At 51.2% G+C, this 26,945-nt stretch overlaps 1 protein-coding gene across 3 annotated transcripts; it reads left to right on the plus strand.

Moving 5' to 3' along the window:
- Positions 1-81: 81 nt before the first annotated feature.
- Positions 82-24,372, plus strand: NLGN3 (neuroligin 3). Of its 3 annotated transcripts, XM_025277080.3 has the most exons (8): positions 82-1,808; positions 4,310-4,966; positions 5,590-5,649; positions 9,543-9,602; positions 11,244-11,393; positions 18,162-18,347; positions 21,008-21,797; positions 22,435-24,372. In XM_025277080.3, exons 2-8 carry the CDS (start codon positions 4,510-4,512, stop codon positions 23,276-23,278), a joined length of 2,547 nt encoding a protein of 848 aa, XP_025132865.1. In that variant the 5' UTR covers positions 82-1,808; positions 4,310-4,509; the 3' UTR covers positions 23,279-24,372. The 3 variants fall into 3 exon arrangements, with proteins under 3 accessions (XP_025132865.1, XP_044792930.1, XP_044792931.1); XM_044936995.2 differs by lacking the exon at positions 5,590-5,649; XM_044936996.2 differs by lacking the exons at positions 5,590-5,649; positions 9,543-9,602.
- The last annotated feature ends 2,573 nt before the right edge of the window (positions 24,373-26,945 follow it).

The raw sequence follows: 26,945 nt of genomic DNA on the forward strand, positions 1-26,945 counted from the left end.
ACCAGCAAGTGGACACCTTCATTCTCTTCAGATCATCTCTCCTGTTCACCTTCCACCCCCTACATTTCTGAATTCTAATTGGGTTGCTACCATCTCTTCCTTTCTATAACCTGGCAATACGTTAAGACTTGGAGCCTTAGTCTCTCAATAAGGGCAGCTCATCTTCTCATCTAGATGGTGTGGCTTCTGTATAGCTTGTCTCCATGGAGGAAACACTGCTGGGATTGGGGAGGAGCCACTGGACCAGGGGAAAAATCACTGGAACCTGATTCTTCTTCCACCCACCCCACACTGGGTTTTGAATAAGCTTCAGGGTGGGGGGTGGGGGTGACAGACACTGCCTATCCTTTGGGCCACCTTGTATGGTCCCCATCATGCAACAAGTGATGTCCTAGATAGAGAAGTTCCCTGAGTCACATTTCTGGGACAAAACATTGTCCTCCATTGGTAAGTGTTGCCATCACCTAGGTGGTGGAAGGGCAGAATGGTTCCAGGAGGAAAAGAAACCAGTGAAAGGAAGCACCCTTTCTCTCTCTGCTCTGTTACTGGAACTGTTTGTTTTCACACGACCCATCTTCACAGTTACCCAGAGTGACCTCCTCACTCCCATCTTATAGTAGAGAAAACTCAAAAATGTTGCTCCAGAGACATTTGGAACTGTGGCAGGGCCATTTTCAGCACCCTTGCCTTCAGGTTTGGGGCTCAAGATCTAAGACTATCCATGAGAGGCAACTGATTTACTATCATGGAGCCCTCTGGTGGGGCTGGAAGAGGCCAGTCCCAACCTCATAGGTGGGTGGTACCTGATGATTGGACAACTTCAGGATACCATCCAGGCCATAGTTGCACTCTAGCACTGGGAACTGTCAGGTGTGCTGGTAAAACCAGGAGCACCAATCAATACCCAAGTTACCCAAAACAAGTCCCTCTGAGGTCCATGAAGCCCTTGCTCAGATGGGACTTACTAAATTTAAGAGTAGTGTGCACAAGGAGAGGAACTGTCCAACAGGATAAAGTTGAACATAATTGACTGAAGCTTTCTTCTGCCCTGTGTTATCCTGACAGAAACGTTCTGAGGAACTATACGGGTAGAGGCTTGGCTGGGATAAGGGACACTCAGAGGGGCTTCGGATGGGGGGCTAATGAAACTGGACAGGTGCCCTACACACAGAACACAAGACACTGAGACAGCCGGGTCTGGAGTGGGAGAGACTGACATGGTTGGACAACTGGCATGCTGACAGCCGGAGTCTGACATGCCCCAACAGAAAGGAACAACGCTGACCTTTTTGAGAGTGACAGGATGAGGGCAAAGTGCACCCCACACTACACACCTATTGTTGGTGCTTGAGTGGTGCTGGTGCTGAGGAGAGGTGAGGGATACCAAGTGGGCTGGAGGCTGGTCTTCATGGAGTGTGACTGAGGACTCCTGCAGGCAGTGCCTCAGTTTCTCCCTTTGTTTTGAGGTCTCAAGCTTTGAAGGTAAAGTTTGAACTAGCTGCCCTGGAAGATCGTCTATCTGTGATTTGAGGGGTGTGTGTGAGAGAGGATGGGGAGAGTGTGTTTGAGCCTGGGAGGAATTGGGCCATGCCCCAGGACTTGAGCCATCTCTGGCGCAAAAGGAGTTAATGGCAGGGACCGCGCCCCCCCTTGTCCGGGTACGCGCAGCGCGCCCCCTCGGTGCGCGGGCACAGCAGCCAGGCTGCCGGAGAGCAGATCTCGGGGATTCGGGTGCGGAGCCCTTGGCCTGGAAGCGATATGGGTGGTCCGTGGCCCGGTTCAGTCGCTCGCAACAGCCCGGGGAACAGGTGAGGCCGCCTGCCCCGGTCTCTCATCCTCTAGCTGCCCATACCTTGCCCCGATCCTATCCCTTCCCAATCCTGGGGTGCTCCACTTCCCAGCCAATGCACCCCATCCTCAACCCCATGTTCTTCATCGGCACCCCTGACCCCCCCTCCAATCCTCCCCCGCATTTCCCCTCCACCTCCTTCCTCCCTGAATCCCGCATCCTTATCATCCTCCCGCCCATGGTCCCTCTATTTCCACTGCCCTGCCCGCATGCTCATCAAAATACCCCTCTTGAGGGCCCCCTGCCCCGTTTCTGTTTTGCACATTGCCAGTCCCCCCTCCCCCGCAGTGCAGCCCCATCCTTCTTCCATCATAGCATCTCACAGCCAGACTCCCTCCCCCACTCTCTGCAGCCCCCCCCCAACGGAGGCCTTTATCCTATCCTCACCCATTCCATTGCAGCTCCATCCCCCAATACCATTCAGAACCCGCAAAGCCCCCAATACTGCAGTTCTAGACACCAGTCCATTCCTGCACAATGCCCCCCGCCCAATACTGCTCCAGCCCAGAATACCCCCCAGATGCTTTCTGAATCTCCGGCTTTGCCACCTCCCCTTGTCTTCTCCCAAATTGCAAGTTGGACCAGGATGGAGATCTTGGCCTTGGGGACTCACAGTGGGTCCTAGGGTACAGAGGGCGTTTGGGGGTCGGTTGATTTGTCTAGGTGTTCATGGGGAAGGGCTGCAGGAAATTGACTCACAGGAGAAGAGCATTTGGTGCTCAAGGGTTACTGGAGAGGGAGGCATCTCAAAAGGGTTAATGGAATTTGCGGGGAGGGGCAGCACCGAGGGGGTTAATGGCGTGGGGGGGGGTTGCTGGCGGGGAAGCCGTGTGAATGAGCGGTCTGTACCCCGGAGTTGCCATGGAGACGGTGAATGGGGGGATTGTGTGAACTCAGCTGCGGACTAGCCCCCCCATACACACACGCACACCCACTCCCTCCTGCCCCACCTCCCTACTCCTACCCCTTCCCCTCCTCCCCCCACCCGGGTGCATTCTGGGCAGTGTCTGGGATCTAACCACCCATACTTTTCTCCCCATTTCCTCTGAGCCCCCCTTTAGTCTCTTTGCCCGCCCTCCCTCCTCCTCCTTTTTCTCTTTCCCTCTTCCTTTCTCTCTTCCTTTCTCCCTCTCCCTTTCTCTCTCTCTCTCTCTCTCTCTCTCACACACACACACACACACACACACACACACACACAAGCTCTCATTCCCCTCTCTTGGTGGCGGTGGCCGGGCGTTCCCATTCTCCCTCCCCCACCCCTTCAGCCAGTTCTTAAAGGAGCAGGCCTACAATCTTGGAAGGCGGGAGAAATAGGGGGAAACTCAAGTGTGTGTGTGTGTGTGTGTGTCCATGCGGGAGTGTCTGTGTGTGCCTATGTATGTGTGTTGACTGTAAGCTGTTGTATCGGAAGGCCTGTGTGCCTCGAGGGTGTTGCTATTTCTGCTTCTGTCTCCACCTGTGTGTCACCATTACGCTGCCTGTGTCCCTGGGTATTTACCTATGTGGTATGTGTGATTAGGTTTCAGTGAGTCTCTGTGTGTGTCTCTGAATGTATCTCTCTGTGAGTCTCTGGCTCTGTGAAGCTCTCTGTCTCAGAAGGTGGGACTATATGAGAGGGTCTCTGTGGGTTTGAAATGTATGTCCCTGAGTGAATATCACAGTGTCTGTGATTCCGGCTTTCTCTCTCTCACTCCCTCTTGAGTCTTTGTGAGTTTATTTCTATGAGTCTCTGAGTGTGTGTCCCCCGCCCTCCGTTGTTTATTTTACACTGGCTGAGCATCAACAATGCCTAGGGTGCTAGGCAGACTTCTTTCTGCCTCAGTTTCTGGCACCCCGTGTGAATTAGAGATAACTGCCAGAAAGGACTGATGTTTAAGTATTTGGAAGCAGAGAGGGCTGTGGAGAAATGTACAGGAGGGCCTGGGGACTCTTGTGAATGTCTGTCCTGCCCCCTGCCCTGCCAGTGAGAGAGGGGATCTCTCTAGGGGCCCCTTTGCTTATGTGATGCATATTCCCTTATTCTGCCTTAGTCCTGGAGTGAGGTGCACAATCCTACCCTCTCCTGACGTGGAGGACCCTATGGGGGTTATGGGTCTTGGAGGCTAGGAGCTCAGTGTCCAGGAAGAGTACCCAGGAACTTGAGCTCCACTTCCTGTTCCCCCACATGCTACTCTGGCTCCAGTTGACCCCGATGAACTCCATTGGCTGAGAAGTTGAAGTTGGGGACTGGCAACTTACAGTGGCAACAACTGTCAATCTCTCCATCCCCTTGGCTTTTCCAACCACTTCCCTGGGTGCAGCGAATGGCTCTGAATGGCAGTCTGAGGGTCCTTGGAATCCCGGGTGTGAAGAAACCTTTCTTAACTATAAGAGAACAGCCCGAGCACAGTAGGGCCCCAAAGACCCACTCCACGGTCCTCCCAACCATCTTGGATGACGCATACTTCCCTCTTTCCACAGGCCTGTCTGGCCCTGAGGGAGTCCCCTTTCTGAAGCGGTGGTGCTCGGACGACCTGCTCTGTACGTTGCCGGGCACCTGTAGGTGTCCCTCGGGAGTTCAGTTTTGAGGTTCAAGTCAGTGTGGCCATGAAGGGGCTGCCTGTTGGGCTGATGCTGTGACCCTGGAGTCTGCCTCTCCTGCCAGTCCCCCGGCCCGGAACATGTGGCTGTGGCTTGGCCCACCTTCGCTGTCCCTGAGCCCCAAGCCCACAGTTGGCCGGAGCCTGTGCCTCACCCTGTGGTTCCTGAGCTTGGTGCTGAGGGCCAGTACCCAGGCCCCAGCACCCACAGTCAACACTCACTTTGGGAAGCTAAGGGGTGCCCGGGTACCATTGCCCAGTGAGATCCTGGGGCCTGTGGACCAGTACCTTGGGGTGCCCTACGCAGCTCCCCCGATCGGCGAGAAACGTTTCCTGCCCCCTGAACCGCCCCCATCCTGGTCGGGCATCCGGAACGCCACACAGTTTCCCCCAGTGTGCCCCCAGAACATCCACACAGCTGTGCCCGAAGTCATGCTTCCTGTCTGGTTCACCGCCAACTTGGATATCGTCGCTACTTACATCCAGGAGCCTAACGAGGACTGCCTCTACCTGAACGTCTATGTGCCCACGGAGGATGGTGAGTGCGGCCAGGCGCTGTGCCCTCCCTGCTTCCCACCCGCCCCACCGTGTTTGTGGCTGGCATGTGGTCGTGTGCCCTGAAGCATGCATCTGTCTGTCTGTGAAAAGGCTTTTAACCATCACTTGGCTTGGCCTCCCTCTTCCTCCTCCCTGTTCTTTCCTCTCCCAGCATTGTCTGAGCTCCCATGTGTGAGTGACACTGTTACCACAGGATGGGCCTGGCCAGGCCTGAGAGCTTTGACAGGTCTAGGGCCAGATGCTGGATGGGGGTTCCCCGGGGGAGTATGGGTCACTGCTGGCAGCTTCCCCGCGGGAGGATGCTGGCTCCACCGGGCCCCCCTGTTGCCATTCCACCTGTGTGTGTGTGGCCAAGGGAGCTGGGTGTGTGTGGGGGGAAGGGGGCAAGCCTGGTGGGCAGTGCTTAGGTGCCTCCTCTTTCACTAGCTGATGCCTCCTCCCGCGGGGGTCACACTAAGGTAAGTGACAGAAACAAGGAGATGGTGGGACAGGCTCTCTGCCATGTGCCGCCTGCAGAGCAGCTATTGGGGCCTGGGGGGTGGGGGGTGCATGCCCCTGGGCAGAGGCCTCCTGTTATTTTTTAGTTTTTTATTCATTTTACAGTAAAGCGGATTTCCAAGGAATGCGCCCGAAAGCCCAACAAGAAAATTTGTAGGAAAGGAGGTAGGTAGCCAGCCGGCGGGGAGGGAGAGAGAGAGAGAGGGAGGGCTGCCTGCCCACCTGCCCTTGCCCCTGAGGACCCAGCCTTCCTTCAAGTAGCCCAGGCTCAGGGGGCGGTCGGTGAGCAGGCATAAGTTCCACCTCATCCAAGGGCCCCGGCTCCCCTCAGGGAGGCTCTGGTGGCCTAAGGCAGGTTCAGAGCAGAAGCAGCAAAACCCCGTTTCTTTCAAACTTCCTGGCCCCCAATTCCACCCTAAAGTGTGTGCCGAAGACCAAGCCAGTGCTTTCCTCCAGGTCACCTCAGGAGAAACTCTAAGCCACCAAAATGGAGCCAGAGGCTCTGCCATTTTCCTGGTGAGGGAGCTGCCAACTCATCCTTCCGTGCTCTTTCCCAGGTTGAAAGTTGAGATTCAACTCTCCAGCCCTGGAGCTTAGACCAAACTGTACCCAGGCGTAGTAACCCTGCCACCCTGTCTACCGCCTCTGGCCAGGGCATAGCTGAGTGCCCCCGGCTGGCCTGATGGCAGACCTTGGGAGGTCTCTGGGAACTGTGGACTCTAAAGGAGGCACAAGATCTCAAATTTCAAATTGGCACTCTTGCCAGGAGGAATTTGTCCCCCCACCACCTGTATAATAACTCTTCCTGTTCCAACACCACTTTGTTTTCTGCAAAGTATTTGCATACTTACCTCAGAAAATCCACCCCCCCTCCCTTCTCTGGAAGCTTATAAGGCACGAGTTGGTTTCCCAATTTTACAGATGTGGAAACAGGCCCAGGGGAGTGACTTGCTGCTGCTCAAGGCCCCTTCCTTGGTCTGTGGCAGGGCCTGGACCAAAACCTGGGTCTCTTGACCCTCAGGGAAGTGTTCTTTCCACTGTAGCATGCGAGGCAACTCCCATCTGGTCATTCCCACCTCCCCTCTGAAACAAATGGTGAAATACAAATGGGGTGAATCAACTGGAAGCAATAACAGACTAAGGAACAGGTGGAAAATCACAGCCTGGTCCCTACAACCCTTTGGCAAGCTTGGAGTTTGTTTTCCTTTGAAATCATAGGGCAGGATTCCCCCAGGTGGGGTCATTAGGGACTGGATATTCCCTACCGAGTAAGAATCTCTTGGGAGAAGAGCCTGGAAATGTGTATATTGTGCTTTTGATGCACACTGAAGCTCTGAGGGAGGTCCCCTGCCCCGGAGATAAGCTTTCCACCACCTCCCCACACCCAGCTCAGGGCTTCAGTAAAGAGCTCAGAAGGCAATCAGTAAAAACGCTTTTGCATGAATGAAGATAGGAGATGGAGGTACTTCATAAAGAGTATGGGTCTGGGAGCCACATGCCTGGGTCCCATATCAGCTGCTAACTCACAGTGAAACCTTAGACAAGTCTTTTCCTTTGAGAACCTCCGTTTCTGCATCTGAAGGTGGTAGAGGACTATTCCAGTCTTAACATTCCTTTTAACATTCCTTTAACCTGTAAAAGAATTCATGAAGAGGGTCTGTTAAACCTGCTTCTCGTAGTTAGTTGCTTGCTTGGGTGTGGGGATGGAGGGGGAGGCAATGACATTAACCATTTCCTAGGAGCTGTTGATCCCCCAGAGCACCAGTAAGAGCCTAGGACAGTCCAGTCCAGTCCTAAGAGTCCAGACCTGGAAGCACCAGTCAAGTTCAAACATTTACCAATCGTGATTGTTGACTATGGGCAAGGCCATGTGCTAGGTGCTGTTGGGATGTGGAGGGATATGAGGTAGAGGAAAGATTTAGAAATAACTAAAGACTTGATCGCTATTCTGAAGAAGCTCATAGGCTAGTGTTGAAACTCAGCTGGTTTAGTGAAGCCCCACAGGCCAAGCTGGGAAGTGGGTTCCAGACAGCGTGGGAGAGGGCATCTGGTCATTTAGCTGCTCAAATTAGTTCCCTATCCAGGGCCTGTTGGCCATTTGGAACAGATTTTAAAAGCCTGCCTCTTAGGGGAGACCCGTCCCCAGAGATGGTTATGGGGGTGGTGTGTTCAGAGCAGGCAGGGCTGGTTGGGCATCTGCAGCAGCACGGTACTGGACTCGGGGATGGTGGTCTATAGTCCCTGGAGGGGCGGGGACAGGCATGGCAGCGAGGAGTTGCTCAGTGAGTGCTATGCAGAGGGAGCAAAGCATCTGTACAAAGGAGGCTGGGACAGTGCAGCAAGCCAGGGACATTCCCAGAAGGGGACAAAAGGGATGCATCTTTTAAGTCAGGGTCCAGAGTAAATGAAGAAATTCCTGGGGAAGGTGTGCCCTGTCCCCCCACCTCCACCTTCATCAAATTGGAGGGAATTCATGTTTAAGGATGAGTGATTCCTTGCTGTTTGAGGACGGGGTGGGGCTTTCTGCTGCGTGGGTGATGACGCCCCAGGCCCCACAGGGTTTCTGAGGGCAGTGCTGTCCTCAGGTGTTAAGACTGTCGGCACCACTAGAGGTTCAGAAAGCCAGAGGCAGTTTCTGCCCCTCAGGCTGGGCTCTTGCCCTAGTTGAAAAGTTATTTTATAATTTGAGGGCGGCTCCTGTTTTGATTAATAGCTGTAAGGGAACCCAGACCAGCTGAGAAAGAAAGCTATTTGCTGCCTCCGGGCCAAGAGTATCTGATATCTTAGACAACAGGATAAGCCCTGGGGTACAGTAGAATGACCTCTGTTTCCACACACTGATCAGCACCCGGGTGGTGGGTCTTCTTTCTCAAAGCCATTTTCAAGATGAACTTCTTGTCTCCTTAGAATGGGAAGGAGAGTTGGTGCCAGCTCAGCCAGGTCCTAAACTTCTCTCCTCTAGTTTCTTCTTTTCTCTTATTCCCTCCCTTCCCCCTTCCCCATGATCCACCTCTTTTCCTGACTTATTTTTTCCCTTCCCTTTCCCCATCCCAGAAAGGTGGCATGGTGCAGTGGAAAGACCATTGACTTTGGAATCAAGCAGACCTGGGTTTGGATCTCACCTCTAGCACTTCCTAACTGTGTGATCTTAAGCAAGTCACTTTGCTTCTCTGATCCTCAGTTTCCCCATCAGTGAAACAGGAGTAAAGATAGTCCCTCCCTCACTGGGGTGTAAGGATCAAACAATATGGCAGAAGTAGAGTGTCTGGCACATGGTAACCATTCGGTACATGGTAGGAGCTGCTACCATCATCCCTATCTCTGTTTCTCTCTCTCTCATGTCCCTTTCTCCTTTTCCCCTTCCTTCTCTTCCCTCCCTCCCTCTCTGGCTGTCTTTTGATCTCAGAGCAATGCTTGCTGCTCTCAGGCCTGGTTCCTGTGGGCAGGAGCCCCATTTGCCATTACTCAGAGCAGGTCCCAGCGAGGGAAAGCTTCATCTCCCATTTTCTCCTGTGGGAATCAGGATCAGTTGAGACCCAGCTTGAGGCTGCCCACTGAGCCCAAATAGCTTAGGACTAGGGTCCCTGGCTCTGCCCTGACAGCTCACGTCTGTAGCTACATGGTGGTGATGCCACCTCTCACCCTTGGCGCCTGCCCCCACGCTCCAGCTCAGCTGGCCTGTGTACGCATGTGCAGCCCCTTCCACCTGGGAGAAGGCCTTCCCCTGAGATGGTCTCCAGCTCCATGCCCTGGCCCACCTGCTGCTGCCTCCTTCCTAACTGGGAAGGTGGTTGGCTGAGACAGGCTGTTGGGGACAGAGAGGCAGGTAGGGAGGTGCAGTGAGGCCAGCACAGCAGGGGCCTGCAACACCATCATCCTGATGAAGGTCTGGGCCTCAGCCCACCGATTCCCTCAGTTCTTGCCATCCCTCCTGCCTGTCCTGGGCCCAGGCCCAGAGCTGGCTTGCTGGGCCACACTGCAGTCATGCTGTTTTTGAATTCTCTCTCTGTTTTGTTCTCTGTTCTGTGCTGTTGTGTCTCCCCGTGTCTGGTCCCCAGGATCCGGCGCTAAGAAACAGGGCGAGGACTTAGCGGATAATGACGGGGATGAAGATGAAGGTATTTGGGGGCTGCAGGGCGTGGCGGCTGGTGCATGGCACAGAGCCCCTCCCTCTCTCAATGGGGAGAAGCCCCGTCTGTCTGTCTGTCTGTCCGTTGGTGTGTTTCTGTTCCTGTACAAGGCCGTTGGGCTGTTCATCCATCTTTGGCCTGGTCAGCCACTGGGAGTTCCAGGGTGATGGACACGGCTGGCAGGAGCAGGGGACCACGAGCAGAGCTACGGGGTCCCCCACTGCCCGGAGACAGCTTCCTTCCCCATCTTCTGTGGTTCCTGGGCACCTGCCCCAACTGAGCAGCAGGGAGAGTGGAGAGAAAGCAGGACTGAGGAGGGTGGGGGGTGAGGAGAGGCACAGAGGAACCTGAATGGCAGGAGCCCCTGTGTTTTTGTGGGGAGGTTGGCTCCTGGGAGAGGGAAGTGAGGAGGGAGGCAGTGATGACCCCAGGGGCTGGGGAACAGCGCCACCTAGAACCTCCTTGGCCTTCGCCCAGAAAGAGAGAGATGGCCTGGGGTCAGGGGCTGTATTAGGTTCAGGACGGCCACAAGAACCAGGCTGAAACACCAGGCTGAGGCCAATACGCCACAGACCAGGCAGTGGATGGCATAAGATCTTTGGGTGACGGTTGAACCAGTCTTCCTTCCTCCTCAGGAAAACAGGTTGTGTTTGCGGCAGCAGAGAGCATTCCCTTCTACCTCCATGCCTTGGCCCCCACCCCTGGGGGCCACACAGCTCAAGGGGGCCCACTGGTGGCTGGTAGGGTGTGCTGGGGCAGCGGGGTGCAGCCCAGCTCCCAGGCCGGGGGTGGGGGGTGTGCTGCAGGTCTAGGAGATCAGCCCTGTCCCCACTTGGGACAGTCACGGCTTGGGAGCAACCACTTAAAAATCCCTTGCTGAGTGGCCTCTGTGGAGGCTCCATCTTCATCTCAGAGCTGACTCGGGGTGGGCTCTCTCATTCTTAGTTCTGCCCCACCTCTTCCCCATCCCCAGCGTTTGCAGCTAAGTCTGCCTAATGCCCAGGGAGAATGGGGTAAACGAGCACATGGTTGAGAAACCATGTCAGTAAGGTCCCCCCAACCCCATCTCTGCCATTCTCTCCCCTGTCCCCACATTTTCCCTTGTTCTCTTCCTGTGCCGCCCCTTATCCCCACACCTCTTGTCTCTGTCTGCACTGGGGGGCCAGCTGCTGCCAATGGCCGTATTTCCATGTAACTGGTCTAGCCTTGGGGGTTTCAGGGCTCCCCAGCCCCTGCTCTCTAAAGCCATGTCAGGTCCCAGGACTCCTGGGTGCCCAGGGCAGGGACTCACTGATCCAGCTAAGGGACCAGCCCTTTCTCTTCCTCCTGCCCTCTGTCCCCCAGGGCTCAGCCATAGCCTCTGTAGAACTCACTGTATCAGGCACACCTGGCTGCCTTCAGCTGGGAGGCACTTGAAACCAGTCTTTAAAAACATCACCAGAATCTGACTTTCTCTGGCCGATGGCCCAAGCTCTGGGCTGAACAGCCCCCTGAGTCCTGCCCTCAGAGATGGCAGTGGTGTCCTGGAACCTGGGATAGCTTTGCTGCCCGCACCCCACCCCAGGGCTGGCGGGGGTGGGGGAGGAAGGGCAGCCTACCCAGCCTGTGTCTCAACCCTTCTCCTTGCAGACATCCGGGACAGTGGCGCCAAGCCTGTCATGGTCTACATCCATGGAGGCTCTTACATGGAAGGGACAGGCAACATGATTGACGGCAGTGTCCTGGCCAGTTATGGCAACGTCATCGTCATCACCCTCAACTATCGGGTTGGAGTGCTAGGTATGGTTCCCTGTTGGATGCCTAGAAGGAAGCCTGAGCTCTCAAAGGAAGGATAGAAGGCTGAGGAGTTGAGAACAAGCCCCTGGGTTCTCTAGCTGGTGCTAATGACGGTGGTCACAAGGTTGTTATCCCATGGTTTTACCCAACTGCTCGGAGCTTACGCACATCCCTAGGTCCTTTCCTGGAATGTTGAGATGCCATTCGAAATTCAGTTCAAACTTCACACCTTCTCTTAGGCCTCAAGCCAGGTCTCTGCTTCCAGATTTTGGCATGGCTGAGTTTTGTAAAAACAATTTATTTTCTGGTGTCCTGTCCTTATCTCTATTCTCCTACCCTCACATCCCTAAACACCCTACACATACACATATATTCCTTTTAGTCAGTCACACATCTGCACACCCATATACCCTCACATGTCCACATGTCCACATGGCCCACATCCATCCCCATGTGTCCAACTATTTCTCACCTCCACAAACATACACACACACATCCCTACATCTACAGACCCCCTCACATATATGCACATTCTCCCACCACTCCATACACACTCCACACATATATTTTCCCCAGCGCACATATCCAGATACCTGCATACCTCTCTATACTCCATATCCATACCCCACATCTAAACAGACTTTTCTCACCTTCCATGCATACACACACACACACAGGTTCCCTCCACATCACTATATCTGCATCTATGCCCATATACACCACACATGCCCACCTCATGCTTCCCTCTACCCCCATAATGCACTCTACACAAAGACCCACACCCTGGGTCCATGCTGCTACTGCTGCTGCTGCTGCTGCTAAATCACTTCAGTCGTGTCGGACTCTGTGCGACCCCATAGACGGCAGCCCACCAGGGTCCCCCCCCCCAGGCAAGAACACTGGAGTGGGTTGCCATTTCCTTCTCCAATGCATGAAAGTGAAAGGGAAGTCACTCAGTCATGTCCGACTCTTCACGACCCCATGGACTTCAGCCCACCAGGGTCCTCCGTCCATGGGATTCTCCAGGCAAGAGTACTGGAGTGGTACCCACACCCAAACACCGCACATATGTATATGGGCACAGATGTAGATATAGCGATGGGGAGGGAACCTCTGTGTGTGTACATGTGGGAGGTTAGAGAAATCTGTGTAGATGTGGGGTATGGATAAGATGTGGGGTATGGGTAAGGAGTGTAGAAAGGTGTGGGGTATCTAGATATGTGTGTTGGGGAGACTATATGTGTGGAGTGTGTATGGAGTGGTGGGGGAATCTTCTACACATACACAGATATATGTCTCCCTACATATCCCACTTCTGTATCCACTCTCCTCTAACATTCACACACATGCATATGTCCCTCAGCTTCCCTACATAAGCATGAACCAATGTTCCCCTCCCTACACATATAGGAGCCATACCTGCAAGTCCACACCTCCCCACCCCAAAGTACACAAATACTACATATATCCCTCATATCCCTGCTTCCACGTGTACATACACATTCCATGCTCTACATATAATATATGTTCCCCCCTTATGCTACTGCTGCTGCTGCTAAGTCACTTCAGTCGTGTCCGACTCTGTGCGATCCCATAGACGGCAGCCCACCAGGCTCCCCTGTCCCTGGGATTCTCCAGGCAAGAACACTGGAGTGGGTTGCCATTTCCTTCTCCAATGCATGAAAGTGAAAAGTGAAAGTGAAGTCGCTCAGTCGTGTCCGACTCTTAGCGACCCCATGAACTAGAGCCTACCAGGCTCCTCCATCCATGGGATTTTCCAGGCAAGAGTACTGGAGTGGGGTGCCATTGCCTTCTTTGGTTCCCCCTTATACACAAACCCACAGACCCCCATGCACATACCCACACATACACATGTACATATGCACACATACTCTTCCTATACACATCTAGCATATATATGTCCAATACATACATGTATACATATTCCTACCCCACAAATATACATGCATCCATATACTCACACCTGGTCATCCATATCCGTACAAACTCATGCACACCCCACACTTACATACCCCATATACATACACTACACACTCTCTCTACACATATATCTCCATATACTCCTATCCCTTACACCACTGTGCTCCCAGACATACACACTTAGTTCTCAAATACCTCCTCATACACACCCTTATCCCCTTCCCACACATACTTTGTTGCCCACGTGCTTATTTTGGAGATTTAGGCTGCCCCTCTGCCCTGTGCCTTCCTTGATAACTGGTAATGCCTAGCTGTGGCCAAGGTCTTGAGGTAAACAAGTGCCTCAGAGAGGGCAACCAAGCACACAGGCTTCTGAGGGCGCATGCAGCCCCATCCCCTTGGAGTGGCACAAAGAAGCCAACTTCCTGCCTGGAGGGCTGGTGTCCTCAGAGTCCCAGTGGGGGTCAGGGCTCTTTGTCAGGTCTGCAGGCCTGGGTGCTGAACCAACAGTAGGCCTGGCTTCTTCTGGGCTGGTTGGCTGATGGGACCTTATTTTCATATACTTGTGAATATGTGGCTTTGCCTGTTCAAACCTCAGAGACCCCAGAGCTGCATTTCACTTGTGGGTGCAGTTCCATACACAGAAAGGCCACCTCCTGTTGACTTCCCCTTAATACTACATAGGATAGCAAGACATGTTTTGGAGGTTCAGGCTGGAGAAATTATATTCTCTGAAAAAAGTGGAGCCTGCGTCCCCTTCAGCAGATCCAGATGCTAGATGTGACCTATGTGGGGCATCTCCCTGGTCTCTCCACAGTCTAGTGGGCTTCGGGTTTTATAGTTCTGCCACTGCTCCTGTGGCTCTCGGAGTTGCCCCAGACATTACGGCAAGGCTCTCGTAAGCTGTTCTGTCCCATTGAGAAAGAGGATTGGAGTCTCTGACAGTAAAAATGGTACCATGCAGGTGGCTGTAAACCCACACACTTGGGCTGCCCAGTGCCTGAAGAGTAATGAATATACAAATGTAATCACACACAGATATGCAGGCACACATGCATGGTTGTTGAAGGCCAGAAGTAATTTTGTTACTTTATTTTCTAAATGAGGGTGAAAGAAAATGTTCAACTCAGCTGCTTTTAAAAATGATCAACACAAAGCTCCATTCTCTAAGGACCAATGGAAAGCACAGAGAATACTAAGAATATGCTTCAGTTCCGAATTATCTGACCAGCTGGAATGAAGGCAAAGAGAGAGTGGAGAATTGGGGAAATGAGGGGAGAAAAGTAAGAAAGGGAAGGAAAGGATGGTAAAGAGAAAAGAGGATGAGAGTGACACAGAGAAAGGAGGCGGAGGAGAGACTCAGGATTTGAAGTGTCACTTGGGAGCTGTGGGCTGCAAGCTCCCTGTGATATCCTGGTTTGATGATTACTTCACGACCCTTCAGTTGCTCTAATCCTTAAGCTTGTATATCAGAAATTTTTAACCTTTTGGGGAATCTTGGACCCCTTTGAAATGATGGCCCCTTATCCCAGAAAATGCTTGCGTGCATACATACACACATACACACACACACACACACACACACACACACCACACACACACAAACTTACAGAAATTATTTCATGGATCCCACTGAAACTCATTCACGAAATTCAGGTTAAGACCCCGACCACCACCTTACAACCTCCTCTCTTTTGCATAACCAGAACAGCACATCTTGGGGTTAAAAAAAACCAGCACATTTTAAAAAATATTTATTTAAAAAAAATAAACATTTGTATTCTTTGGACTTAAATAGTTAGTGATCAAAATAATACTACCCAAACCTCAGAAGGAGCCATAAAGTAAGATTTGGCCAGAAGTTTCCCACCACCTCCTGTGTGCCCTTCAGTGCCTGCTCTGGAACACAAATGTAATCAATAAGCCACTGATTGGACTCTGGATACATACGAGATGTTTTTGTCTCTTGGGGCCAGATATAGAACATGGGTTTGTCCCTGTTTCTTGGGGATTTTGTTTTATAGCTGAGGCTTTGTTGTTTTGTTTCCCAAAACATGTGACCAGTTTTGGACCTCAATTATATGCATTCATTCACTCTCCTTCCCATCAGCTTCTCCGAGCCCTGAGCCCAAACAGACGGTTCCCTCCAAGGTGCTTCTTTAGACATCTTAGGTGATGCACATATTTTATTAGACGATGTCACAGGCGAGTCCATGGATCCCATCCAAGGCAGAGAGGTATCTATAATTTGAAAAGCCCCCACTGGGCTTGAGCCCAACATAAGAAAGGGACCTCAGCAGGATATAGGATGTGGATATCCCCGGGGCTGAGGAAGTAGGGCTTGCTGAGTTTTCTTTCAGGTTTCAGAACTGAATCCTACATCCTTGCTCAGGTACCTTCAGGCAAACTGAAAACCTGGTAAATGTCAAGCCTTGGGTGACATGCTATCTGGTTTTGATACAGTGTACCAGATTCCCTTGTCTTCTGTTGATAAGCAGCTTACCATGTACTGCAGTATAAACTCGGGCCCAGGGAGACTGGCTCAGATTTGCTCTAGCAGTTTATGGAGTTTGGTGTCTCAGCCCTCATTCTCACATGGTTTCACTGGATGACTGAGTTACTGGGGAACCAGCAGCAAATGCCTGCTTTTCCAAACTGCCAGGTTTTTTGTGTGTTTGTGGTCAGTGACATTTACTGTATCATCTGCCTGAGCCTGTTGGATAGAGCACTTCAAGCAGGATGCTTGCAGTAGGATGGTTGACATGACATCATCCACAAGCTTCAGTGCCTCTTATCCTGAGGTTCATGGGACCCGAGGGAGAAGAGAGTGATGCTCAAATCCTCCACTCAGCCCTTTCAGGCCTTTGTTCCCAACCCAGGAAATTGGTACATTTTGGAGAAATCTACTTTACTACATCCAAATGCAGGCTCTCCCTGCTGATTAGGACAGGTGTATTTGACACATTTCACTGAATGATACCTTGGCAAAGACCAAAGCCAAGTCTGCTATTGCCTAAATAAGAGACAAGGCAGAGAGAAAATGGGGGAAAGAGAGAGGAGGGAGGGAGGACAGGCAGGCTAAGAGAAACACAATGAGTTTTGCTGGAGGGTCTCAAGGCTTGGACAGCCAGGTTGGATCTTGGTCAGCATACTTTTCAAGACTTGCAGGAGCAACTTCAGCTTGTGAATGGGCCAGACAAGAAGCTGGTTCCCTTGTCTAGAGGCACAAGAGCTCCTCCATTCATCCTCATTCAGGCTTTCTCTAATTCCTTCTCATTTCCTCATTGGGAACCTGGGGCTAAAGAGGGCTTGTGACTAGATCCTGAGAGGAATAACTAAGTACTTTACATACTTAATTGCACCAAAGGTAAATTAATAACATACTTGAGGGTGAAATGAGCTCTTTCACAGTAGCTAGATTCAGAAGGACTCAAGAAAGACAGTGATGAGGTCTTGTGCCTGCTTGAGTCTCTTTGAATTCAGCTTCTGCTCGTGGTCTACCAGGCCCATTGGAGAACTCTCTGTGAGCTGAGGGAGCCTCCTCAAACATGGCCTCCCACAAAGTTCATCCCAGGGGCTGTGGATGAGCTTTTAACTGTGGAGTTAAAAAATACTGACCCAGGTATAGGTTTTCAGTGTGTAAGAGCACCACAGCTATCCACCTGGAAAGAACCTTTCCAAAAGCCTAGGGCAGGAGATGATAGCCTTCCAAGGAGCCTAAATATCAGGGAAGAGGATGAAATGAAGCAGCAAGACCAGACTAAAATGGAAGCAGGGTGGAGTAGGGGGAATATAGGACATCTCTGTGGGATAGCCAGCAGGTGGGTGGGAAGGTAGTTGCCATGGCAACAAGTCTCCATAGCAGCAAATCCCAGCAGGTGGGTGGGAAGGTAGTCTCCATGGTGACATGTCTCCTCAGCAGCAAATCCCAGTGGGTGGGCGGGAAGACCTGTTTCTGTGGTAATGAGCTGCACTGACTTCCCCATTTCTCCACCAGACGAAAAAGATGGTCTAACCCAGTGGTTTTTCCAACTTTAGCAGGCATCAGAATTACCTGGAGAGCTTGTTAAACATAGAGATTGCTGGGCCCCACCCCCAGAGTTTCTGATTCATTAGGTCTTGGAGGATGGGGAAATGAGGGCCTGCCCTGAGAATGAGGAGAAGGGGGCATCTGAGGCCCTGGAAGGAAGTGGAAATGGACAAGCTTGGACAGGGGGTGCCAGGAGGGCTTAGGGATTATAGTCTCTTCGAATCTTAACTTCCTCCAGAGACAGAACAAAGCAAAAAGAGAAGTAGCTATTGATGTATAGTGTGCTGAGCATATCTGATATGCCTATGCTCATTTTATCCTTGATACAACCCTTTGAAGTATTTTATCCCCATTTTACAGGAGAGGAAGCTAGATCCCAGGGATTTTCAATAAGTTGCCTAAAACTACATGGCCAGTAAATGGTAGAGCCAAGGTCTCTGCTCTTTCTACTCTATCTTGACAGGTGCTAGAGTAATGTATCAGTTAGCACATCAAGGCAGAGGATGCTGGATACTGGCCATTTACAATTCCTGCAGTTTAAGTCTCCCAACTGGAGGCATTCCTTTCAGACAGTCTGGAGACCCCGCCTTCCAAACTGGGGAATGAGTAGGAAGTAGGGAACTGATCGTTCCCAGAGTGATGGTGCTGGACCTTGCAGAAAAGAGCAATGGTTAATGCTAACTGGGTGAAAAGAGCTACCCTGCATGCTCATCCTCCATCCTTATGCCCCTGACAGTCATCGCCATCCAAATGCTCCATCCCTCCACCTTCACTGTCCTTGTGCCCTTTATTGAATTCAGGTTTCCTGAGCACTGGCGATCAGGCTGCCAAGGGAAACTATGGGCTCCTTGACCAAATCCAGGCCCTCCGCTGGGTGAGCGAGAATATCGCCTTCTTTGGTGGTGATCCCCGCCGTATCACCGTCTTTGGCTCAGGCATTGGTGCATCCTGTGTCAGCCTCCTCACGCTGTCGCATCATTCTGAAGGTGAGTAGCTCTTGGAACAGCACAAGAACTAGCCAAGTGCTGGCTGCCGACCCTGACCCCAGGCCCTCCAGGCTCCAGGGTGCCCAGCTTCATGTCCCAAGAGCACCCAGGGGAATCAGCAACCCTCGCCTACCAGCTCAGTGTCCCTTTGGGGAGAAAGTGAAAGTGAAAGTTGTGTCTGACTCTTTGCGACCCCATGGACTATACAGTCCATGGGATTCTCCAGGCCAGAACACTGGAGTGGGTAGCCGTTCCCTTCTCCAAGGGATCTTCCCAACCCAGGGATCAAACCCAGGTCTCCCACATTGCAGGCAGATTCTCTACCAGCTGAGCTACAAGGGAAGCCTTCTTTGGGGAGAATTGGAAAGGAAATGTTTCTCTAGGGGAAGATGTATATCTCCCAGTGTGAGAGAGGAAAGGAGAGAATCCCATTTATATCTTGAGAAAGGAAGGTTCTCCTTGTGATGTGGGAGTCTTATTGAGGAGTGTGGGAGTAGGATGTCTCTCTCTCTTTCTGAAGGGACACTGGCTCTTTTTGGGCAGGGGAAATCTTTCTGTGTGGGAAGGACACGTGACTTCGGGTAGAGCTCTAGAGTGGAAATTAGTTTTTAGGTGTAAGAAACACTCATTCTTGGCCTTCATCTCTGAAGAGCAAGTCTGTGTAAGACAGGAACTGTCCTTGACGGGGGAGACAGGACCAAAGCCAGCATTAAAAACCTGTGGATGAGCTTTGTTTGAGGGGTGGCAAGTTCTTATCACACTCCAGAACAAACCTCTCCCACCCCCAAGCTGTATGACCCCAGCTAAGGGAGACTTTAATTTTTAGCCTGATGGGAAGCCTCTGCCAGTGACCCTTCCAAGGGGGTCAAATAGACCCTTTTTTGTGTTCAGCAGGAAATGTTCTCTTCACCTGTGGACTATGAGTATATGCTAAGTTGCTTCAGTCATGTCCAACTCTTTGCAAACCTATGGACTGTAGCCCACCAGGCTCCTCTGTCCATGGGATTCTCCATGCAAGAATATTAGAGTGGGTTGCCATGCCCTTTTCCAGGGGATCTTCCCGACTCGGGGATAGAACCTGTGTCTCTTACATCTCCTGAATTGGCAGGCGGGTTCTTTACCACTAGCGCCACCTGGACTGTAAGAGCCCTTTCTACCTCTGAGAGGCAAAGATGAGCTTCTCAAAATAAGTGTCCTTCTCTAAAGTAAAGAAAACCATGAGAGAGAACACAGTTTTTCACTGAAATCCACCTTATGAGTTAGTGATATTCTCACAGGAAGACTTGCATTCTCTCTTTGAAGAAGGCCTGTCTCTCTCAGGGAGAAAAATCACCTTTTCTGACCTAGAAATTCTGCCTCTGTCCCTCCAGGGACTCCATGAGGGAAGACTAAGCTGGGAAGTAGGCAACTTAGAATGTGTTCCTAGGTGATGGTACAGGAACAGGAATTCCTTTTTTCCATCAAGGAGAGTGAAGTGATGAGTGGTGAAGGTGCCTCTGTCTGGAAAGAGGAACAGTGCCTCCTCTGACTGGGGACTATTTCCCCGGGAGGAGAAAGCCTTTGTTGGTGTGGTGCTAATTCTCTGTCTCATAGTGGGCCTGTGTCCCTGGCAACCTGGCTGCTTTAAAGATTTATTCTCTCTTTCTGTAATTGATTAATGGAGAATAATCTTTCAAAAAATGAGGCTTTCTTATGTAGTCATCTATATTTCTCTCCCTCTCTTTTTTACCCGTGCAGACTCCCTTCAACTTTCTTTCTCTCTCTCTCTTTTTTTTTTTTGTGGCTATATCATATGGCATACAGGATGTTAGTTCCCTGAGCTGGGCTCAAACCTGTAGCCCCTACATTGGGAGCACAGAGTCTTAACCACTGGAGCACCAGAGAAGTCCCATAAACTCTTTCTTTTAGAGGTATAGAACTGTGCACCTGTGGGCCAGATTTTCCCTTACTTGGGAATGTTGAGGTCAGAGAAAGAATGATACCTTTTTTCCATAGAGGGGAAGAATCATCTATGTTTTGAGTTTGGGGGACTGGCTCCTTCTTAGCAAGGGGAAAATCTGGACCTGAGGCATCAGTAGCTTCAGGAAAAGGAAAGTCCCTGTGGAGGCTACAGTTTGGGAGGGCACATGCCCTGGAGACCTTCAGACCACAGGGCCTTTGCCCTCAGGAATCCTTCCCCAAACTCCCAGAATGTGAAACTCTCTCCTGCCTGCATTTCTCATCCCTCATGAAAAAGACCCCTTTGTGGTGGAAGCGCCAGCTCCCTGGTGGTGTGCTGGCACAGAGCTGGGCCCAGCTGGGCAGGAAGCAAGAGGGGAAGAAAAGGAGAGATAAAGAGAGGGAGCCTAAGGAAACTGATGTCTGGGACCCAAGGGGTTAATTCTTCCTGGCATTTCCTTAACCCCGAAGTTACCAACCATCATCCTAGAATGAGGAGATAAGAAACAGGCGGGGGACCAGTCAGGAAAGGAGCCCAACAACCCCTCCTCTGGTCCTAACCCATCATTCCAGCAAAAGGGTTATTCCTTCTTCACGGCCCATTCAACCCAGAGGGCGACCTCAATAAAAAAGGAATGAAGAGGTGTTTGATCTGTCCCACGGGGCCAGGCCTAGGCCATGAGTGACACGATGATCTGACTTGGTGCTGTCTATTTTCTAAGGGCTTTTCCAGAGGGCCATCATCCAAAGCGGTTCTGCTCTGTCCAGCTGGGCTGTGAACTACCAACCAGTGAAGTACACCAGCCTGCTGGCAGACAAGGTGGGCTGTAATGTGCTAGACACAGTTGACATGGTGGACTGTCTTCGGCAAAAGAGTGCCAAGGAGCTGGTAGAGCAAGACATCCAGCCAGCCCGCTACCATGTGGCTTTTGGCCCAGTGATTGATGGTGATGTCATTCCTGATGACCCAGAGATTCTCATGGAACAGGGCGAGTTCCTCAACTATGACATCATGCTAGGTGTCAACCAGGGTGAGGGGCTCAAGTTTGTGGAAGGGGTGGTGGACCCTGAAGATGGTGTCTCTGGCACTGACTTTGACTATTCAGTCTCCAACTTTGTGGACAATCTGTACGGCTATCCTGAGGGTAAGGACACCCTGCGGGAGACCATCAAGTTCATGTACACAGACTGGGCAGACCGTGACAATCCTGAGACCCGCCGTAAGACATTGGTGGCACTCTTCACTGACCACCAGTGGGTGGAGCCCTCAGTGGTGACGGCTGATCTGCATGCCCGCTATGGCTCGCCTACCTACTTCTACGCCTTCTACCATCACTGCCAGAGCCTCATGAAGCCTGCTTGGTCAGACGCAGCTCATGGGGATGAAGTACCCTATGTTTTTGGTGTCCCTATGGTAGGCCCCACTGACCTCTTCCCCTGCAACTTCTCCAAGAATGATGTTATGCTCAGTGCTGTTGTGATGACCTACTGGACCAACTTTGCCAAGACTGGGTAAGGAGAAGGTGGGGGTTCTTCTACTTTGGGACCCTAGTGTGCCCTCCCCTTTGCTCCTCTACCTAAACCTCTTCCATCATCTCCCTTCCTAAAACAGTCCCCAAATCTTGATTGGTAACCCCTTCATCCTTCTCCATACATCCCCTTATCTAGTCTTTCATGCCATTTCCTTCCCTTAAAAATTTTTGTGGAGGCTCAGAACTTGGTCAGCATTAGGATCAAGCAGGAATGAGAATTACTGGCATAACTATGGGATTCGAGTTTAGATGGTAAGAAGCCAGGTGAAGTGGGAATAAAGTACATTCAGAAAGCCTTTAAAGGGCTCTTGGAAAAACTGGGCAGCTGAAAAGATGAATGGATGCTCTATAACTTGTGAGAAGAAGCATCCTATAGCTTGATCTCAGAGGATGGGTGCAGGGGAGGATGTGATGGTTTCCATGATGCCATGGGCAATAGGAGTTCAAGGTCTGGGGAAGATGAGGGGTATGGACAGGGTGAGGGACCCCAGAAAACATGGAAATTATAGGACATTCTGGACTGGGGAAGGGGTTTAGGGCTGGGTGTTAAAGGAAGAATCTGGGCCTTTTCCTCATTACATAGAGTGGTGACCCCAGATTTCCATGTGGTATTTCAGGGATCCCAACAAGCCGGTCCCCCAGGACACCAAGTTCATTCACACCAAGGCCAACCGCTTTGAGGAAGTGGCCTGGTCCAAATACAATCCCCGAGACCAGCTGTACCTTCACATCGGGCTGAAGCCAAGGGTCCGCGATCATTACCGGGCCACTAAGGTGGCCTTTTGGAAACACTTGGTGCCCCACCTATACAACCTGCACGACATGTTCCACTACACGTCCACAACCACCAAAGTGCCGCCCCCGGATACCACCCACAGCTCCCACATCACCCGCAGGCCCAATGGCAAGACCTGGAGCACCAAGCGACCAGCCATCTCTCCCGCCTACAGCAACGAGAATGCCCAGGGGTCCTGGAACGGGGACCAGGATGCAGGGCCACTCCTGGTGGAGAACCCACGTGACTACTCCACTGAATTAAGCGTCACCATCGCTGTGGGGGCCTCCCTCCTGTTCCTTAATGTCCTGGCCTTCGCTGCTCTCTACTATCGCAAGGACAAGCGACGTCAGGAGCCCCTGCGGCAGCCCAGCCCTCAGAGGGGAGCTGGGGCTCCTGAACTGGGAGCTGCTCCTGAGGAGGAGCTGGCAGCGCTGCAGCTGGGTCCCACACACCATGAGTGTGAGGCAGGTCCCCCCCACGACACCCTGCGCCTCACCACGCTGCCTGACTACACGCTGACCCTGCGGCGCTCCCCTGATGACATTCCACTCATGACCCCCAACACCATCACTATGATCCCCAACTCCCTGGTGGGGCTGCAGACATTGCACCCCTATAACACCTTTGCCGCAGGGTTCAACAGTACTGGGCTGCCCCACTCACACTCCACCACTCGGGTATAGTAGCTCCAGCCCAGAGCACAGCCTATATCCTGGTTCTACCCCTCCCAGATCCACAAAAACACATGCACACATGCACACACACACGCAGACACATGCAGACATCTATGTATACGCACGCACCCACACCCAACAGCAGACCCACGTGCACAAACATAGACAGATATGGACATGCACCCGCATGTGCAACAACACAAATAAGGAAGTAAACCTGAACAAGCCCTTCAAATGGAGACACACATGAGTCCTTGGGAAACTGAGGACCCATGGAACAGCAGCTGAAGCTGGCTCCCAGACCTGACCACAGACACTCCCAGGGAGCCTGAAGCACCAGCTGGATACCCCTTGGTGCTCGCCTTCCGCATCTCTTGGAACTGCACCACCCACCAACTCCAGACTTGGGAGCTTTAAAGAGCAGAGTAGCTCTTTCTCCCTTAGACTTGGTCTTTTTTCTGGGTCTCGTTTTTGTTGATTTTTAAAAAAAAAAAATTGGAACAAATGCTTCTCCAACCCATGAGTGCAAAGAGGCTCCGGAAGGGAGGGCTCCAGGCCCAGGTCTCTCTGGCTTTGGAACTCCCATTGCTCACACAATGACTGAGGAACGTGAGCCCCAAGAAAGAAACAGATTCGAGCAAGACCATGGGGGAGAAGGAGGAAGGGGCTGTCACTGGATGGGGTTGGAAGGCCATAGGGGACAACTCACCAGCCGCCTCTATCTCTGTGGAGGGCTGTGGAGACCACAGGTGACCTGCGTTCCCCAGGAGCATTGGCCTCCCTAGACCAGGGGACCCCAGATTTGGTGAACGAGGTTTTGTGGAGGCCATGTCATTATTGGGGGCCCTGGGTGTAAGCTGGGTCCTACCTCTGCCCTTGGGGTAATGCTATCAGAAATTCGCCCCATTTTCTTTAGAGTCTCTTTCGTGTATGTCATTTCTCTTTCAAAAAGACGGTGTTTTTTTTGTTGTTGTTGGCTTTTTTTTTTTTTTTTAAAGAAAAGTTCTTAAAACACTAACGGAAACCCATGGAGTTTGTCCTTTGTAAAAATTTTAAACACAGTGTCTTGATATAAAAATAAAAAATCCAGTTAGCACTCCCAACCTGCCTCCCTTGCACAGGCCTTGCCCCAACAGACCTCCTGGCAGGGCACCTCTGCGGGAGAGGACTCGCAGTCTCCCTCTGCATCCTGTGCCTTTAAGCTGATACGAGTCTGGGCGGCTGGCTGCTGACCCCCTGCACGAAGGCCTCTCAAATCTTAATCAGGTTGCTGTCCCCACCCCCACCCTCACCCCCCAACGCTCTGGGTTCCTGCGGCTGAAGCCTTCTCTCAGCACCTCGGGCCTCCTAATGAAACTGCAAAAATAACACTTCCTTCTCCACTGCACCACGGCTTCTGCTGCCACTGCCGCCACCAGCCGCTGCTGCCTCTGCCACCATCGCCATTACCCTGCCCTCGTCCTGGACGACTGGGAGCTGGGACGAGGTCCGCCCTCTAATATGCTGAAAATTCTTTTTCATGTCTGAATCCAGTGCAGCATCAGATATGTGGACTCCCTGGCCTTGGGTGACTGACAGAGCAGGGGCCCTCTCCTCCCCAGGGATACTGGTTTCCTGTTCTGTGAATTAGAGTTGAAGAAGTCACTGGGGCCCTGGGAGCATTTCTCTCCAGGACTGTGATCAGTGGCTCCCTGTCAACCCTGGGGGACAGATTCAGTGGGCTCCACAGAGTTAGCAGTATGGTATCTCGTATTACCCTCAGTGACTTGAAGGACTAAACCAGGAGTCTGCTCATCAAGTGTGACAGTTAGGCGGGGTTGCAGACACCTCAGAAACCAGGAATAGCATTCTTCCAAGTGTCCCTGATGGAATGAAGGAGATGAACCAACACAACACGATGACATTCAGAGGGAACAAACACAAGGTAGTAAAAAGACCAAAACCAAGAACTAAATACTCATATGGTACGTGGGGACAAAAGAGATGGGCAATGATTGACTTGACCTAGGTTAGTTAAAAAAAGAAAATAGAACTGGGGGGAGGGTGTCAGGGTGGGTCTTGAGTTGGATGAGTCCCTAATGTAGAACTGATTTTCTCCTCCTTCCCTCCTTCCTCTCACCCTATTCTTTCTCTTCTTCCCCCCTCCCTTCCTTCTTTCTTTCCAAAACTAACTTGGATACTAGCACATAATAACAAAAATATAGCATGGAGTCACTGGGAAGTAATCGCAGTCTGAGTTTTTTAGAAGTAAGCTCAAAGTCATGTAGTCCAACCCACTTATTTTATAACTGAGGAAATAGGCTCAGAAAAACACAATGTCACAGTGTTAGAAACAGACCTAAAATGTAGTCCAGTAACATATGACCTTTCTCATGGTCCTCAATTTTTTCCACTCTACCTAACATTGGTTAGGACTTTGAAAACAGTAATGGGTCTGCCCTTGGTCAACACATTTTCAGCATATGTGGAAAAGCTAGAGAGGATCTGGAGAAGAGCAAAACAATGTGCCAAAGGACTAAGTTTATTTTTTTTTAATTTAAAAAGGAGGAAGCTGATGAAATAACATTCAATAATTGTGGAGCACCTACTATATGACAAGTGTGACATCATCATCATCAAAAAATTAGGAGATATATCATCCCCTAAAGGGGACAGAACTGGGTCATCTTCTGAGAGTGATAGGGGGGAAAGATTAAGTTAGACACAAGGCAAAACTTTGCTGTAGATAGGAGTTGATCATGGCATGTAGTAAGTCCTCAATAACAGTTGCCAAATTGAATGAGTGACTAAGGGAAGCAATGGTGTTCATCTTTCTGAATGCAAAGGGCTGGGTTATGTGACCATTTTAGATCAATCAGTCTTTATTATTATGATCCTTTGATTACTCCATGTCAGATATACCAAAATGAACCTCCTCTTCTGAGGGGTGTGTGTGTGCCTCCAAATTAGGAGGCTTTCTAGTTGAAAAGGATGTAGACATTGTCTCTCCTCTAAGAACTAAAGGTGCCATAGCAAACCCAGCTCCAACCCTATTTGGGACTCATCAGTGAGAGATCATAGTTGGTCTTCACACCTAAAAAAAGGTCTGCGAGACCTCTAATGCAGGCAGAGTTTCAGTCTAATTGACAGTCAGTGCTGTGCCTGGGTGGTTTGAGTGTTCTTGGCCCCCTTGCTGACTGCCAGCCCTGAGTCCAGCAAAAAAAAAAAAAAAAAAAAAAAGCCCAGGTTCTTGTTTATAGGGCTGAGGGTATACTTGGATTTGATTTCACATGGCAAAAATCATTAGGGCCTAAACCGGATCCAGCCTCCATCTCTAGATTTATCTAGTTTCTATATTAGTCTTTTGAGGAGCTGGACACAGATATCTTGGGATCTGAACTCGTGGTGTGTGTGAAGGGCCAGAGGTCAGTCACTGTGGAAAATTTCCATGGGAAGCAAGGATGGTTATCAGGACTGTAAGCTAGGCCGTGTGCTGGTCTATATACAATGAGGGATAAAATATACCCCCTTTGGGGTGCATACTGTCAGGAAGACAGTTCAGACAGTATGTCTGAACTGTGATCAGATGAGTAAAATGCATAATCTCTGTGACTTCATTTGTATGGTGAAGGTAAAAAGAGCTGGAGAAATTGCAAGAAAAGCTATGGTAAGATCTGGGTGGGAGATGGAATAATGG

Source organism: Bubalus bubalis, chromosome X, assembly GCF_019923935.1.
Source record: "Bubalus bubalis isolate 160015118507 breed Murrah chromosome X, NDDB_SH_1, whole genome shotgun sequence".
NCBI classification, from domain to species: domain Eukaryota; kingdom Metazoa; phylum Chordata; class Mammalia; order Artiodactyla; family Bovidae; genus Bubalus; species Bubalus bubalis.

Excerpts from the sequence above, each read along its gene's own strand:
- NLGN3 (XM_025277080.3), top strand. The coding sequence starts at position 4,510 with ATGTGGCTGTGGCTTGGCCCACCTTCGCTGTCCCTGAGCCCCAAGCCC. Across the intron at positions 4,967-5,589 it reads CTATGTGCCCACGGAGGATG|TAAAGCGGATTTCCAAGGAA; the intron begins GTGAGTGCGGCC and ends TTCATTTTACAG. Across the intron at positions 11,394-18,161 it reads CTATCGGGTTGGAGTGCTAG|GTTTCCTGAGCACTGGCGAT; the intron begins GTATGGTTCCCT and ends TATTGAATTCAG.